The 18,397-nt window shown below is 44.9% G+C and overlaps 1 protein-coding gene across 2 annotated transcripts in view; it reads right to left on the minus strand.

Annotated features, from left to right (window-relative positions):
* PIK3C2G (phosphatidylinositol-4-phosphate 3-kinase catalytic subunit type 2 gamma) overlaps positions 1-18,397 on the minus strand; it is a 194,458-nt gene that overhangs the window by 32,480 nt on the left and 143,581 nt on the right. For both annotated transcript variants that reach the window (XM_068277370.1, XM_068277371.1), the window contains exons 20-24: positions 15,416-15,523; positions 15,199-15,291; positions 12,741-12,870; positions 12,371-12,486; positions 3,056-3,225 (exon numbers count right to left, since the gene is read on the minus strand). In XM_068277370.1, coding sequence (XP_068133471.1) covers positions 3,056-3,225; positions 12,371-12,486; positions 12,741-12,870; positions 15,199-15,291; positions 15,416-15,523 — 617 coding nt within the window. The remainder of the gene's footprint in view (positions 1-3,055; positions 3,226-12,370; positions 12,487-12,740; positions 12,871-15,198; positions 15,292-15,415; positions 15,524-18,397) is intronic.

An 18,397-nucleotide genomic window follows, 5' to 3' on the forward strand; every position in this document is an offset into this window, starting at 1 on the left:
ATGCATGCAAATTTATGCAATCCCTTTGCTCATGAAATCAAATAATTTGATATCTTGTTAAAATTTGGTTTGATGACTACGAATTAAAGGGTACCTGAGACGGATGAAAAGACAAGTTTTATACATACCTGGGGCTTCCTCCAGCCCCCTTCAGGCTAATCAGTCCCTCACTGTCCTCCACCACCCGGATCTTCTGCTATGAGTCCCGGTAATTCAGCCAGTCAGCGCAGTCCGGACGCGTGACGCTCCCACAGCCAGGAGCATTCTGCACCTGCGCAATAGTGCTGCCCAGGTGTAGTACACTCCCGGCGGCGGAGTGTGTGCATGCGCACTACGCCCGACTGGCTCAAGTACCTGTACCCATAACAGAAGATCCAGGTGGCGGAGGAGGACAGCGAGGGACTGATTAGCCTGAAGGGGGCTGGAGGAAGCCCCAGGTATGTATAAAACTTTAATTTCATCTGTTTACTTTGTTACACAGTAGTGCTATACATATGCACTCCCCACAGATCTGCAGGGAATCCACTGAGAATGTTGTGCACATTGAACACAGAGGTGTTGTCTATCACCCAGGGCCAGCGCTACCATAGAGGCAAAGGGCCCGACCTCTGCTGAGGCTCCGACCCTGGCTGCCTGCTTCCCCGGCTCGCACTGCTCCCCGGGGCCCTGAAAGTATATTAGTAGCAATAATTACCTCAGTCCCAGCGTGTGAGCTGGCGGGCAGCGGCTGCACTTTGAGGCACGCCGTTTCTCTCTCACTCTAGTACTAATATATTTTCAGGGCCCGGGGGAGCAGAGGGGGAATGGGGGGGATTGTACATGAAGGATGTGTAATAGAGGAAGAATCCCCTCATTCCCCTGCAGAGTACCTGCACATCACTCTTACATGTACCCACACTTACATTGCCTAGGGCCTGATAGATATTCTTTGTTCCTGTCTTCTACAAGTACTCTTACCAAGGACTAGTTTTAGTCTATGACTAAAAGTATTTGAGGCATTTGAACTCATGGTGTGCCGTTGCCTATTCCCGCGGGCAAGGAGATGGATCGGGGGAACGCTCGGCGTCAGGTGACGTTGTTGTGATTCATCTTCCTGCGTCTTCAGGTGAGTATTCAGCATTACACATCGCTCTACCTACTTCAATACCTTTCATGTCCAGTAACCGCTCACCTGTCCAAGGCCCGTTTCTAGGGCCGTGCGGCCTGTGCGGGCGCCCTGAGCGCTGAAGGAATGGCGGCGCTGTAATGGAGCCGCAGAGAGGGCAGCACGACCTCTCCCTCCCTTCCTCTCCATTGCCGCCCTCAGTGCTCCCCCCTCCGATGCAGAGTAAAGCGCAGCAGGAAGTGCTGGAAATAGTCACTCACCTCCCTGGTTCCAATTGCCGCTAACTTGCCGCTAGTCTCCTCTCTGCATAGACGCTGATACACACGCTGCTACCTGTTTAGCTGGAAGCAGCGTGTGTATCAGCGTGTATGCAGAGGAGAGAACCAGCGGCTAGTGAGCGGTGATTGGAACGCAGGCAGGTGAGTTGTGACTATTACAGCGCTTCCTGCTGCGCTTTACTCTGCATCGGAGGGGGGAGCACGGAGGACGGCCCTGGAGAGGAAGGGAGGGAGAGGTCGGGCTGCCCTCCCCGTAGCTGACTCCCCCTTCCATTATGGGGGGGGTGTACCTACCTACCTACCCTGGGGGCAGCTACCTATCTAACCTATACTGGGGGCACCTACCTAATCTTACCTATACTGGGGGGCACCTACCTAATCTAACCTATACTGGGGGGCAGCTACCTAATCTAACCTATACTGGGGGCAGCTACCTATCTAACCTATACTGGAGGGCAGCTACTTAATCTAACCTATACTGGGGGGCACCTACCTAATCTAACCTATACTGGGGGCAGCTACCAATCTAAACTATACTGGGGGACAGCTACCTCTCTAACCTATACTGGGGGGAAGCTTCCTATCTAACCTATACTGGGGGGCAGCTACCAATCTAACCTATATTGGGGGCAGCTACCTATCTAACCTATACTGGAGGCACCTTCCTATCTAATCTATACTGGGGGCACCTACCTATCTAAACTATACTGGGGGCACCTACTTATCTAACCTGTATTGGGTGCACCTACCTACCTAGCTAGCCTATACCGGTGGCAACTATACTGGCTACCTATATTGGAGGCACCTCCCTAACTAACCTATACTGGGGCCACTATTCTGGCTCTCTATTAGAGGCACCCACCTAGCTAACCTGTACTGGGGGCACCTATCTAACCTATACCGGGGGCACCTGCCTATCTAACCTATACTGGGGGCAACTATACCGGCTACCTATACTGGAGGCACCTACCTGGTTAACCTATACTGGGGGCAACTATACTGGGGCACCTATGCCTGGCAACCTATACTGGGGGGACCTATAGCTAACTACCTATACTGGGGTACCTATGCCTGGCTACCTATACTAGGTGGACCTATAGCTGGCTACCTATACTGAGTGCAACTAGACCTGGCTAACCTACTGCAGGCACCGCCGGGGGAGGAATTTTACACCCTCGCCCTGGGTGCATTTTAGCCTAGAAACTTCTCTGACCTGTCCCACCCACTAACCATGCTGTAAGCTTTCCACTCATTTCACTCCATGATTAATAAACTTAGTCTTGCAACTTCTCACAAAATATATCTTCATACCTTGGTCTAGAAAATTCATTTTTAATTCCCCTGGAAGCAAAAAAGTACTCAAAATATGTTGTCCCAAATTAACTCAAAGGGTACCTGAACTGACAGGTGACATGAAAGAACATGCTCAAGGAGGGGAGGGAGCCTCCTGCTGTGAAGGAGGAAGTGTAGTAAGAATAAAGCGCAGCATGATGTGCCGAAGCAAGTGGCAGTCATGCAAGTATGCCTCGCTGCCGCGACTCCCTCCTTTTTTACTTGCAAGGTACTGAAAAGGAATTTTGCATATAAGCTGCTATAAAACTCTCCTGCAAAAAAATTTCTGAATCAGGGTAAGAATTTTACAATATTTTCAACAAGGAGGACAGGGACTCACCTCTTTAGGCTCCCAAACATCTGTGCATTACCCAGAATCTTCCCAAAATCAATATGAAACATGTGACCTGAGTCTGTCAGCATGATGTTGTCGTTGTGGCGGTCACAGATTCCTAGGATGAAAGTAGCAACACACCAGCCAGCACAGGAATACAGGAAGTTGTCTGAAGCCTAGGGAACACAGCTGAGTGACTATAAATTATAATGTATAATCTGTACATGAGGCATGTGCAATTAGCTACAAGTGGGGTCACATAGTTACAGAGTTCTGGTTGAAAAAAAAGATATTGTTCCATCAAGTCCAACCAGAAAAAAATAAAGAAATAAGTAAACATTATTAACCTCTCTCTCATGTACCCTCACATATCAAAGTTGATCCAGAGGAAGGCAAAAAACAATCAAACAAAAAAAAAAACTTTACAAGGCTTGGGCCAATTAACCTTTAAGAGGGAAAAATGCCTTCCCGATTCTGGTCAGATAAAATCCCTGGATCAACTTTGCTTTGAATTAACTAGTAAAGGTACATACACACGTCTGATTTTTTCAAACGACCGGTCATTTGGACCGATCGTTTGAACGTCAAATCGTGTGTGTGTACAAACGATCGTTCGGCTGATAAGGCTGATCAAAACCAGCCTTATCAGCCGAATGATCGTTTGTACACACGCACGATTTGACGTCCAAACGACCGGTCCGAACGACCAATCGTTTGGAAAAATCAGACGTGTGTATGTACCTTAAAGGGGCACTACGGCGAAAAATTGTAAAATTGAAAATATGTGCAAACATATACAAAGAAGAAGTACGTTTTTTCCAGAGTAAAATGAGTCATAAATTACTTTACTCCTATGTTGCTGTCACTTACAGTAGGCAGTAGAAATCTGACAGAAGTGACAGGTTTTGGACTAGTCTATCTCTTCATAGGGGATTCTCAGCAAGGCTTTTATTCTTTATAAAGATATTCCCTAAAAAAGATTTATACAAAGATGCTGGCTGGCTTCCCTGCTCCCTACACAGTTTTTTTGGGCAGTTGGACAGAGCAACTGCCATTCACTAAGTGCTTTTGAAAATAAATATATCCCTGAGTATCCCCTATAAAGAGATGGACTAGTCCAAAACCTGTCACTTCTGTAAGATTTCTACAACCTACTGTAAGTGACAGCAACATAGTAGAGAAGTAATTTATGGCTCATTTTACTCTGCAAAAAAATGTACTTTTTATTTGTATATGTTTGCACATATTTTAAATGTTACAGTTTTTCGCTGTAGTGCCCCTTTAACTATGTCCTTCAATGCATAGACAGCATCTTTTAAATGCAGATATAGGATTTGTCATAAAGACTTCCTGTGGTAAAATATTCCACATTTTAATAACTGTAAAGAACCCCTTCCTAAATAGATGGCAAAACCTTTTTTTCCTCCATACGCAGATCACGTCTGTTGTATTGCCCTCTGACGTATTTATACACCTCTTAGCCTTCACATTGGACACAACAACACTGCAGCCTATATAAAGCTACTACAAGGTCTTTGCAGGTAGTCCTAGTTTCAAAGCTACACTAAATAGCCTGAACTAGAGCTTAGAGGCTAGGATATGTGCAGTTTCTAGGTTAAAGTGACACTGAAGCAAAAAAAAAAACCACCTCATGATATAATGATGTAGTGTTTTATTTCTTATTAGTACTACACATACAAATCACTATATCAAGTTTATTTTCACTTCAGATTCCCTTTAAACTGCTCCCAGGGTGAGTGTCAAAAACTGGTCCCCCCCCTCAAAAAAATCCCCTTAGACTCAGATCAGGCAGATAGCCACCCCTCCCCCCCCCAAAAAAAATCCCCTTAGACTCAGACCCATTCCCCCCCCCCGCCCATGGGCGTCCCTACGCCCCTTTAAACTGGTCCCCCCCCCCCTCAATTAAAAAAAAATCCCCTTAGACTCAGATCAGGCAGATAGCCCCCCCCCCAAAAAAAAAAAAAATCCCCTTAGACTCAGACCAGGCAGGGTGACCCATCCCCCCCCCATGGGCGTCCCTACGTTGGGCAAAATAGGGCATGCACACTCTCCTGGCCAACTACTGCCCCCCCCAGCCACCCGAACCCGGATGTGGACGGCCCACCCACCATGGGGTGGCAGCCGAGAGAGGAAAAGGAAGCGTGTGGAAAGCGATGAAGGAGGGACGTCTGCCCCCCCTTTCCTCACCTTGGGGCTCCCCACCTCTCTCGCTCCCCCCTTTAAAAATCAGCGGTGCGGGCGGCAGCAGCGGGACACTTACTCTATTACCCGGCGCGAGTGACTCTCTCTCAGTGTGCCGCTGCTCTGGTCTGGACTAGACCAGATCAGCGGCGCACAGATACAGAGAGTCACTCGCGCCGAGTAATAGGTGTTTCCGCTGCTGCTGGGGACACCTATAGATCTAAACTGGGGGGCACCTGTCACTACCTGAACTGGGGGACCCTGTCACTACCTAAACTAGGGGCTCCTGTCACTACCTGAACTGGGGCACCTGTCACTACCTGAACTGGCGGGTACCTGTCACTACCTAAACTAGGGGCTCCTGTCATTACATACACTGGGGGGTCCCTGTCACTACCTGAACTGGGGGCCCTGTCACTACCTAAACTAGGGGCTCCTGTCACTACTTGAACTGGGGGGCACCTGTCACTATCTGAACTGGGGGGCCCTGTCACTACCTAAACTAGGGGCTCCTGTCACTACCTGAACTGGGGGGCACCTGTCACTACCTAAACTAGGGGCTCCTGTCACTACCTGAACTGGGGCACCTGCCACTACCTGAACTGGGGGGCCCTGTCACTACCTAAACTAGGGGCTCCTGTCACTACATACACTTGGGGGTCCCTGTCACTACCTGAATTGTGGGGCACCTGTCACTACATACACTGGGGATCCCTGTCACTACCTAAACTGGGGGGCACCTGTCACTACATACACTGGGGGACTCCTGTCGCTACCTAAACTGGGGGGCCCTGTCACTACTTAAACTGGGAGGCTCCTGGCACTACCTAAACTAGGGGGCACCTGTCACTACCTAAACCATCCAGGCCAGCCAGCCCACCATCACCACCAGCCATCCAGCCCAAAATCCCTGTCAAAAAGGCCACAGCATCACCGCCAGCCCAGCCACAGCATCACTGCCAGGCCTTTCAGCCCACACATCATCCTCAATCCAGCCAAAAACAGTATTGCCAGGCCAGGGAGGCACAGCAGCCAGTAGAGGAGAATTCAGAAACCAGGTGAGAGGTGTCTTACCATATTAACCCTCCTGGCGGTTATTTTTTTTTTGCCAGATTGGCAAAAATCCGTTTTTTTTTTATTATTTTTTTTGTGTTTCATGTAAAGCTACCAGAGTGGTAGCTACATGAAACACCACTAGAGGGCGCATGTGTCCCTCTAGTGCGATCGTCGCCGGCATCAATAGCAAACAGGGGAACGCGTATATAACGCGCTCCCCTGTTTGGCTTCTCCTGTCGCCATGGCGACGATCGGAATGGCGTCATGGACGTCAGCCGACGTCCTGACGTCAGACACCTCCGATCCAGCCCATAGCGCTGCCCGGAACTCATTGGTCCGGGCAGCGCAGGGCTCTGGCGGGGGGGGGGGCCCTCTTGCGCCGCTGCGTACGGGCGATCGCCGCAGAGCGGCGGCGATCGAGCTGTACGCGCGGCTAGCAAAGTGCTAGCTGCGCGTACAGCATTTTAAATGGAGCAAATCGCTCCACCAGGGGCTGAGATATCTTCCTGCAGGGCATAGCCCGAGCTCAGCTCGGGCTTACCGCCAGGAAGGTTAAAGGGGCATTCTGCCTATTTATGTGAAATGCTGTCTATTTATGTGCCTCATGTGACTGCTGAATTTGTCTAGTTTGGGCCTCATGATTGCTGAATTTGTCTTGTTGGGGGCCTCATGATTGCTGAATTTGTCTTGATGGGAGGCCTCATGATTGCTGAATTTGTCTTTTGGGGGTCACATGATTGCTAACTGCGAGACTATGGAAAAAGCCAATAGCATTAAACATTAATACCTTTTTTTTTTTTAGCTTTTTAAAACAGAAAATAAAACTGGGAGGTTCTACATTTTTTAGGAGTAGGGTGGATGAAATTGTTTATCTTTACAGTTTATTTTCAACTTGGATTTTCCATAATGTTCATGTATGAGTTAAAACGTTTGTATTTAGTTTAAATTGCTGTTGGCACTTTGCGATAGATAAGTGACTTTTGGGTTGCAGTTTGGGCACTCGACCTCCAAAAGGTTTGCCACCGATGTCCTAATCTAATGTCCCACCATTGCTAAGTTCATGTAAATTTGTCTCTGCCCGTAACCACACCCACATTCTGGTCTATGATCACACCCATTTTACGGCACGGCGCACTTAGCGCGCTACACGACGTAACCACATTTTTCGGCGTCACACAACGTACCCCAAATTTTTGCCCCACTTCTCTCCTCCCCCTTTTGCCCCTCCCCTGGAAAATTTTCTGTGGACGCCCATATCCCCCCCCACACACAAATCCCAGTATACTCAGATGACAACACACATACATACACTACAACTCGCTCACATCAACACTACCGATGCACTGATCCAGGAGGAAACCAGGAACTCGGAAGATACACAAGCGGCAAGCCAACTCCTACATGGGTGCCCTGATTCTGATGGCTGCTGCAGTACCACTCCAGGATGTCAGTGTCATCACACAGTGGTCACGTGGTGATGACTTTGACGTCCAGCAGCCAAGGAAACAGTGCACTCAGGAGGAGTCAGGACAGATGATTGTCGGTGTCGCTGGTCTTTCAGGTGTTCTCCGGCTGCACCTTACCGATCCCGTCCTTCTGTTGGTGCCCCCTTCTCCTACTTGCTGCACTGGGCCACGGGCAGTCACCAGCCCCAAAAAACGACCCTGGTTAGGATATACATTTTTTTAGCACTTCCTAGTTTTTATATACCAGTCAATGCTGCATTAAAACTGGAATCCCCATTGGTTTAGGATGACAGAAAAGGGTATGATAAAGACCTGACCTGATGTCCTCTATTCAATTTTGGCCGTGGCGGGTGTGTGAGTGTGTGTGTGTATTTACAGTGCACCTCCACCTCTGAGCAAAATCAAACACATAAGCAATTAACATACCAGTAAACCTCAAGATATAGCTGTATCCTCTGCTGCTTTAAGGCAACTTAAGGGCCCTTTTCCACTAGAGCGATTGTGATTGCTGAATCGCAAAATCGCAAATCGCTAGTGATTTTGAAATCGCTAGAGTTGTTACTTTATCATAGAAATCACGAGAAGTATTTTCCACTACAGTGATTCGATTTGGAAATCGCTAATCGCAAATCGCAATCGCTTGCTGGAGCGATTTTTACAATGATAATGCAATGCAAATGAAAATCACAAATCGCATAACAGAATTAATGAAAAATCGCAATCGCAGTCGCTGGCGTTTGTGATTTGTGATTGCGATTGCTAGTGGAAAAGGGCCCATAGTGTTGCCCAAGAAACAGATTTTGTCATAGGACAAACCATTACGGTAACTCCCCCCATCAGTCTCTTCAATTGCTCTAAAACTGCAATGTCCCTCCTGTAATGCATTCCATATTCCAGAAGCAGCCTTACTAGAGAGCTAAACAGTGACAGTATTATTCTAGCATCCTGAGTTTTTATTTCCCTTTCAATGCTTCCCAAATGTTATTTGCTTTAGTTGCAGCTGCGTAGCATTGAATATGATTGTTTAACTTGTTGTCAACAAGTACTCCTAAGTCCCTCTACAAATTTGATGTCCCCATCTGTATTCCCTTTATTCTGTATAATGCTAGACCATTACCATGACCAAGATGCATGACTTTACATTTTTCAACATTGAATTTCAGCTGCCAATTTTTTATCTCGATATAATGGTGGCCACTAATGATCCAATTATTTTCATCCAATCTTGCCATTTCTATGTAATATATGGGAACTGCCTGAATTACCCATTCAACATATTCACTCAATTTACCCTTCTACTACATAGATTTGGTAAAATTGGTTGAAAAAGATTGGATCATCAGTGGCCACCTTAAAGGGGAACTGAAGAGAGAGGTATATGGAGGCTGTCATGTTTATTTCCTTTTAGACAATACCAGTTGCCTGGCAGCCCTGCTGATCCTCTGCCTCTAATACTATTAGCCATAGCCCCTGAACAAGCATGCAGCAGATCAGGTGTTTCAGTGGTTCAGACTTATAAGTGGTCTGGTTTTAATCAGATACTACTGCAGAGAAATAGACCAGCAGGGCTGCCAGGCAACTGGTATTGATTAAAAGGAAATAAACAGGACAGCCTCCATATACCTCTATCTTCAGTTCCCCTTTAAGGCAGTTAACAGACAACCTGGGAGTGAGTGGACAAAGAGTGATGAGTAATTCAAGGCAACTAGCAGGCAGCCTGAGGATAATAGAACAGAGGTTGGAAAATGAAACACAACCAACAGCCATCCTGAAGGTGGCCATTAACGATCCATTTTCTAGCGAAAAATCATTTGAGCGATCAGATAATTCTGATCGGAAAAAAAAAATTGTTCACTACACCATCAACAAACTAATCTTTGCTTCCTATCTATCACAACCAACAAGAAAATCCAAATTTTGGTTCGACGAAAATACAATTGGACGACTAATTTTATAATCGTTCTTAATTGATTTTGCCCATCAACTGAGAATATTTGCAACCAATCCAATCAGAATTTCTGACCGCTCTAACAATTTTTCGCTAGAAATTGGACCGTTAGTGGCCGCCTTTAGAGTGATCAGGGCAGAGGACGGAGAATAAGATGTCCAACAGATGTCGTACCTAAGGGTAACTAGAGAGAGGGTGGAGAGTAATGCAAGGCAACTAACAGAACCTGGCAATGGCTAGATATGGGGTAAAGAGTAAAGCCAAGAGCAGCAGACTGTACATTCTCAGAATGTCCCCACATGTTCCAAAGAAGGTAAGTGTAGACTTTAAAAGAACTTATTCTGAACACACACAGTAAGATTTTGTTTTAGATTACATCTTTCAAACCAACAACATTTACTAAGAGTATGCCAAAAGGCACATTCCTCCTGCACAGCTGAGCATATGTAAATTGTGCTGGTTGGACAGATCTGCAGGTGATTGGAAAATGGACAAGGGAAAGAAAAATAGAATCAGGGGAGTTAAGATGAGGTGGGAGATTTGGGAAGGTGGTTATGTGGTGAATAAGGTGAGATGCGACAGGGAAGTAGATATGGGAGGGGTAAGGAGATATATTATAATGGGGTATCTGAAGAAGGTAATAGGCTATGGGATTGGAGAGGGATATACAGTAGCAGTAAAAATGATATGGATTGATATGGATTTCTGAACAAATTGGTCATAAAATGTGATCTGATCTTCATCTAAGTCACAAAAATAGACAATCACAGTCGGCTTAAACTAATACCACACAAATAATTAAATGTTTCCATGTTTTTATTGAACACACCATGTAAACATTCACAGTGCAGGTGGAAAAAGTATGTGAACCCCTAGACCACATCTGTCGAACTCCAGGCCTGGAGGGCCAGATCCATGCCAGTGTTTAGGATGGACTGAGAAAGAAAGGAATGTGTTCTACCTGATGGACCACACTTTTCCTGATTCAGACCCATCAATTCATTTGAGCTGTATAAAAAATGTGTGAGGATCTTGGCCCTCGTAGGACCGGTTTGACATACTTGCCCTAGACTAATGACATCTGCAAGAGCTAATTGGAGTGAAGTTTTAGCCAGCTAGGAGTCCAATCAATGAGATGAGATTGGAGGTTTTGGTTATAGCTGTCCTGCCCTATAAACACACACACACACCAGTTTTGGGTTTGCTTTTCCCAAGAAGCATTGTCTGATGTGAATGATGCCTCACACAAAAGAGCTCTCAGAAGACCTACAAATTGTTGACTTGCATAAAGCTGGAAAGGGTTATAAAAGTATCTCCAAAAGCCTTGCTGTTCATCAGTCCACAGTAAGACAAATTATCTATAAATGGATAAAGTTCAGCACTGCTGCTACTCTCCCTAGGAGTGGCCTTCCTGTAAAGATGACTGCAAGAGCACAGCACAAAATGCTCAATGAGGTGAAGAAGAATCCTAGAGTGTCAGCTAAAGACTTACGAAAGTCTTTGGCATATGATGACATCTCCGTTAGAGAATCTATGATACGTAAAACACTAAACAAGAATGGAGTTCATGGGCGGATACCACAGAGTAAGCCACTGCTGTCCAAAAAAACATTGCTGCACATTTAAAGTTTGCAAAAGAGTACATGGATGTTCCACAGCAGTACTGGCAAAATATTCTGTAAACAGATGAAACAAAAGTTGAGTTGTTTGGAAGAAACACACAACACTATGTGAGGAGAAAACGAGGCACAGCACACCAACATCAAAACCTCATCCCAACTGTGAAGTATGTAAGGGCAGGAGGCTGGCACTGCAGTAATAATAGTAGTAATTAAAAAGTAGTAATTAATTTTATTGGTGGATTGATCACATGAATACTATTTAAAGGGGTAGTGTGTGATACATGTGTATGGGCTTCTCGGCTTGAAAAAGGGCTTGAGACCAGAAACAGCGGGCTGTTTGATTTTATTGTATTTTCAGTAAAAGAGCTTGTTTATTACTGCAGTGCCAGCCTCCTTCCAATACTTACCTACTACGTGGGTTGAGTGGTGCGGAGGTCCATTGAGGCTTGGGCACGGTTTCCCTTGGAAGTGAGTGCCACTCTTTTTACTATTGGGGACTCTAAGTATGTAAGGGCATCATGGTTTGGGGCTGCTTTGATGCGTCAGGGCCTGGATGGATTTCTATCATTGAAGGAAAAATGAATTCCCAAGTTTATCAAGACATCTTTCAGGAGAACTTAAGGCCACCTGTCCACCAGCTGATGCTCAGTAGAAGATAGGTGTTGCAACAGGACAACGACCCAAAGCACAGAAGTAAGTCAACAACAAAATGGCTTAAACAGAAGAAAATACGCCTTCTGAAGTGGCCCAGTCAGAGTCCTGAACTCATCCCGATTGAGATGTTATGACATGACCTCAAGAAAGCGATTTACAGCAGACATACCAAGAATAATGCTGAATTTGAAACAGTTCTGTAAAGAGGAATGGTCAAAAATTACTCCTGACCGTTGTGCACCTCTGATCTGCAACTACAGGAAACATTTGGTTAAAGTTATTGCTGCCAAAGGAAGTTCAACCAGTTAGTAAATCCAAGGGTTCACATACTTTTTCCACCTGCACTGTCAAGCTGAGAGTAAATGATTTGTACCGTCTTGTTGCTCCCAAACCATTTCTGTATTGATGTGTCCTTCAATGGACCAAACAGGCCCCCGGAATTCTGGATCTTAGCAAGAGTTGTGGAGTCCGGAACCATCTCGATCAGCCCTGAAAGAGGAATGATGAATAACTGTATTATATGATGCCACTAGGAGGCGTCATGCTGTTAGAGATTACAGTCTGTGCCTCCATCTGAAAGACTAGAGAAGATGCAGACTGAATGAATGAATGAATGCCCTCAGTAATTTTTGTTGCATGGCCAGAAAGGGATTATCCCTATTAATCAGCCAACCACTGTGACAGCAACATCCACTCTGCTTCTCAGTCATCCAGGCACATATGCCACAACTGTCTGTACTCACCCTGTTTATGGCCAGTAGAGAGGCAGTTGTAGGTGACCATTCGCAGATCTAGCCCTTCATGCAACCAAATCCTGTCCATGAAGCGAATTATCTGGAGGATCAGCATGTCCTGTCGGATGTCGTCCCCTGCCTGTAAGATCATATACATTACTCACTAACATGTGTTGCCAGAAAGGCAGAGACTGGCAGGAACACTGATACATATAAAACCATTACCCAGATCTTTAGAAGTTTTATTAAAATATTGTCACTGGAGAGGCTGAAAAACAAGTCCTCACAAAATTGCTACACACCTGTATGGGCCACATAATGCTGCTCTAATGTCATATTAGAAAAAAAAAACCCTTTCCCTTTAACAGTCAGCCAACTTTTAAAACTGAAAGAATCAAGAGCTGTGTGAGGCCTCTACTACTCCTACACTTGTGACAGCAACAGTTTTTGAATTAAGAAAGAACGGGCAGAGCCCTGTTCACCTCAACAAATAGCAGTCTTCCACCCTGTGCTACATGTGTCATTCCTAAAGATCTAATGATGGGGGTGGAATACTTAGCCCCACCTCCTACTGCTGACCAGTGATCAGCTAGCAGGGTGGACCCAGTTACCAAATATTCTGGGTGTGGCTTAGGGGGAATTAATTTGCAAATTAACAATAAACACTACTTTAAATATGTAACATGCAGAAATTATTTGAATGAACTTCTCACATCAACTTCATCAATTGAGTCATTGTTATAATATTTCTCAACAGCAATGCAAACAAATTTGCCCATTGTGATTGAAATAAATCCAATATCTAAATCATATAGATAGAAACCCTGGAAGCTGGAGAGACAACTCTGTCATATATACTCATGCCTACCACCTCTGCCATGAGGAAGTCCCAGCTGCATACCCCTATGTATGAGGGTAATCCAGAAAGTACTAGCCATTTGCTTTTACCTGCAACACAACTTATTCTTTCAGTGTAATTTAACTCGCATCTTACAGGTTAAGTTCTTCTCTCCTTGTACCACTTGTCACATGACTGTTTGATCAGCAGCATTAATGAAACCCTCCCACTATCCCTCCAAGTTATAGGTGAGGAGTATGATGCTACTACAACAAAGGGATTGCAAGCCTTTTAAAAGGTTATGATAAATGCTTAAATATAGGAGGTGATTATGTTGCAAAATATACAGAAGATACAGTAGCCCATATGCAATTAACTTTTTCTTCTAAGTTTTCTCCTAGGTTATATTTTCACACATTTTCAATAAAATGACTTTTAAACCACCAGCATGTGAGAAAATGCTCAAAATAATTTTGACAGTACTTTTTTATTTACTTTTTAGTACTTTTTCAATTGCATCAAATGCAAAATGCTGGAAAGTTATTTTAAATAAAAATTCTAAAAATATCTCCTAGGAGAAAACTCAAGAGAGTGTCTAAAATGAATTAATTGTTTCTTTAAAGGGACTCCGAGCAGTGCAGAAACTATGGAAAGATGCATATCATTTTAAAGCTCTCTTTCTCCTCTTTCCAATGATATATAAACCACCACCCTACGCCTTTTAGTTTTCGCTATTTTCGCGATTGAAATTGCCACGGCTGCGATTTCAATCGCGGAAATAAAGAAAACTAAAAGGCGTAGAGCAACGATTTAGGTGTCGCCAGAAAGAGGAGAAAGAGAGCTTTAAAATGATATCCATCTTTCCATAGTTACAATGTATTACACAGGCCGACTTTTTCTGCTGAATGGAGCTGCTGACACTGGGGAAAGTGTCGTCCTGTGTAATACAATGTAACTATGGAAAGATGGATATCATTTTAAAGCTCTCTTTCTCCTCTTTCTGGTGACACCTAAATCGTTGCTCTACTCCTTTTAGTTTTCTTTATTTTCGCGATTGAAATCGCAGCCGCGGCAATTTCAATCGCAAAAATAGCGAAAACTAAAAGACGTAGGGCGGCAATTTATATATAATTGGAAAGAGGAGAAAGAGAGCTTTAAAATGATATGCATCTTTCCATAGTTTCTGCACTGCTCGGAGTCCCTTTAATTATAAGAAATCCCCAGAGACCACTATGGTGTCCCCATAAGCCCTGGGGTCTACATCAACCACTATGATCTTACAGATTCTGTGACCTCTAAATACCAATATAAGAACATATAAGAAGGTTATGTGCATGTTTTCCATGCTGTAAATCAGGGATTCGCTCTTGGGTTTAGACAACAGAGAAGACGATGCTGTGCCACACTTACCTGGAACACTAACTGATCTCTTATTTAATAACTTACTTCCTTTCTCAGCTGATGTGCCTAGCAATCACCTATCTTGTATTTGCATACATGCACTCGAGCATCAGAGACACCTACCTTGTGTAATACCTTGTATAATGTGGGTCCCTAGGTGTGACTACAGACATTTACCTTGTATATAATATTAAAACTGGGTCCACTGGGGTCAGCACAGACACTTACCTTGTATATAACATGAATGTTGGGCCCTTGGGGGTCGGCATTTAAAAATGTGATCTTCAGAGGTTTGGCATTGGATTTGAAGAATGAGCAGAGCTTGAGGAGAAGCACAACATAATTATCATATTTTACATCTTCTCTATAATCAGTTCTCTGTTAATGTCGACCACATCTGTCCCTTACTACCCAGAACAATCCATGAAGATTCTGAGACACTCACATCTCTGGCAATTCCTCTCACAATGATTGCTGGGTCCAGCGGAAGCCGACAACATTTCACCTCTGCAAAGAAGTTAACCAATTCGTCCAGGCCTGACTTCAAAGACTCCTATAGGATTATACAAAGAAGAGACTTATGAAAGGATGTGGAGGTGGAGAAAAGGAGCAATACAAGGTGGCGACAGGGTAGGAGAGAGATGGAAGGGGTGGGAGGAAAGGAGATGGAAAGATATAAAAGAGAGCAAGAGGAGGGTTGGGGCGGAGAGGGATGGGGTTGTAAGGAAAGAGGTGGATAAAGAGAAAAAGAGAGAGAAAGGAGAAATGTAAGGTGAAGTGGCGCAAAGCTGTAGGTTGGGGGGAGGGGTTGGAAAAAAAGAGGGAGTGAAAGGGGAGGGTTAGGTGATGGAGATAGAGAAATAAAGGCCAGCTAAACTTTCCAACGTTTTATGCCATCAGTAAAAACTGAACCGTCTCAAACAACCACTAAAAGTCTGACTGGAAATCTGTGACCATATCATTAATTCACAACTACTGTTCAGTAGTGAAGTGTATAAATATCTACACAGATCAATTAAAATAACAATCTAGCACAATGGAAACATTCCGCCTGGAAATGTGTGAATACAGAAGTTAAAAAATAAAAAAAAGATCAAGAATGATTGATATTCGCCATGTAATTTTTTTTCAAGTTGTTTGATCCACAATGAGCCTGCTAGTCATCATCTTTACTACTAGCAGACATAAAATAGACAGCACCAATTGCCATTTTATCAATTTTTGCCATATTTATAACAAACACTAACATTCGGTATGTTATATTTTAGGGATCAGGGTCATACAATTACTGATAGATTGGCATCCTGGCCTTAGTGCACACCACAGGGGAACAGGGTGTGAATGTCATACATACCTAGTAGGGATGCGCTTGTCCTCAGGAACTACTTAGTAAACTGTATGTAATGCAGGGGTAATAGCAAGCTCCCATTCAGCAAGTTTTTGACACTTGTAATTTAATCAGTGGAAAGGGTGGGTGGGTGTAAAGGAGAGAGTAGTAAATGTGAGGGAGACTGATGATGGGTGAGTTTCATGAAAAGTTTAAAAAGCGAGAGTTTCTTTACCATATGAAAGCATTGCATGTATCATATTGAGGGAAATTACAGTTACATGGCAGTGAGGTAAGGAAGACACACTAAAAGTGACTGTCTCATACAAAGCCGGATTAAGGCTAAATGGGGCCCTAAGCAAAGTAACTGATTTGGGCCCCCCCATCATGTTGTAATAGAATCAGAAGATGCAGCTGCACAGCAACATGCCGCACACACCGGGACAGCCGAGCTACTGGTTGCTATGGGCAACAGCCCGCTTTCCTCTGTGGGTGCACAATGCAGGGAATAGCAGCGGCAAAATGCAGAGTGAGAGATGAATGGCTGGGACATTTGCACTCAGGGGCTGGGGCACCCCTGTGAAGAGGGCACCAGATATCACAGAAGCAGCACTTTTCCCCCTGCATCTCCAGCCTGGCAATAGCAGAAAGCTCTGGACACTGCAAACCGGAAGCCGTTCCCCAAACAGAATTACATAACCACCCCCACCACCGAACAACCGATTTCCTCCCAAACTAGACAGCCACCATGCAGTCTCCAACCCAGTGAATACGATAGTCCAGCAGAGAAGGCAGCCGCAGCGGGGGAGAACGACACCATCAGATAACTCACATTCACCTATTGCGATCCAAGCAATAGAGGTTCCTTCATCCGGAGCCCATCTGTCTCCTCTAGAGTGCTGCCGCTCTCTTACTACTACTATTACTACTTCCTACTTCCTGTCTGATCTGAGAATCAGGAAGTTCAGAGCGAGCGGCTGCACTGTAGAAGAGACAGATGGGTTTCAGATGACGGGATCTCTATCGCTTGGATCATGGATAGGTGAGTGAGCGTTTGCCATCTGCTGCTATCATTCTTGTTGCAGCTGTGGTTCTCTGTGGGAAGGGAGGGAGGAGTGGGCAGCGGCAGAGCGCACAGTAGCAGGAGGGGGACCTAGGAGGAGAGCCTGGCTCTGAAGACAATCAGCAGCGCACGGCATCATTTGACAAGACAAGACAAATAACATTTATATCGCGTTTTTCTCCTGGCGGACTCAAAGCGCCAGAGCTGCAGCCACTAGGACGCGCCCTATAGGCAGTAGCAGTGTTAGAGAGACTTGCCTAAGGTCTCCTACTGAATAGGTGCTGGCTTACTGAACAGGCAGAGCCGAGATTCGAACCCTGGTCTCCTGTGTCAGAGCCCTTAAAGGGACTCCGATCAGTGCCTGTGTGTATGCCTTTAAGCATACCCACAACTAATTAATTACATCCTCACACCTACAAGCATGATGTTTGTAATTATATCCCCCTGGGTTTCTTATATTTCATTGCATTGTGCTGAATCGAGCTGACGACTTTGGAGAAAAGTCGTCCTGTGTAATACAATGTAACTATGGAAAGATGCATATCATTCTGAAGCTCTCTTTCTCCTCTTTCCAATGATAGATAACCACCCTACGCCTTTTAGTTTTCGCTATTTTTGCGATCAAAATTGCCGTGGGCCACGATTTCGATTGCAAAAATAGCGAAAACTAAAAGGCATAGGTCGGCGGTTTATATATCATTGGAAAGAGGAGAAAGAGAGCTTTAACGTGATATGCATCTTTCCATAGTTACTGCACTGCTCAGAGTCCCTTTAACCATTATACCATTCAGCCACCGCTGACAGGATGGCGAGGGCTGGTTTATGTGCTGATGGGGCCCCTTTGACTCTGAATGGGGGCCTCAAGCGACTGCTTTTGTTGCCTGGTCGGTAATCCGGCCCTGGTCTCATATGATACTCTGGTTATCATATTCCTTCAGTGGAATAATTGCTGGAATTTTGATTCATGTATTTTGGAAGGTGTGGATCAATGCTAAGTGATTCTAAAGCCTTGTATCCATGCTAGATAATATTAGGCC

The sequence above is a fragment of the Hyperolius riggenbachi genome, chromosome 3 (assembly GCF_040937935.1).
Source record: "Hyperolius riggenbachi isolate aHypRig1 chromosome 3, aHypRig1.pri, whole genome shotgun sequence".
NCBI classification, from domain to species: domain Eukaryota; kingdom Metazoa; phylum Chordata; class Amphibia; order Anura; family Hyperoliidae; genus Hyperolius; species Hyperolius riggenbachi.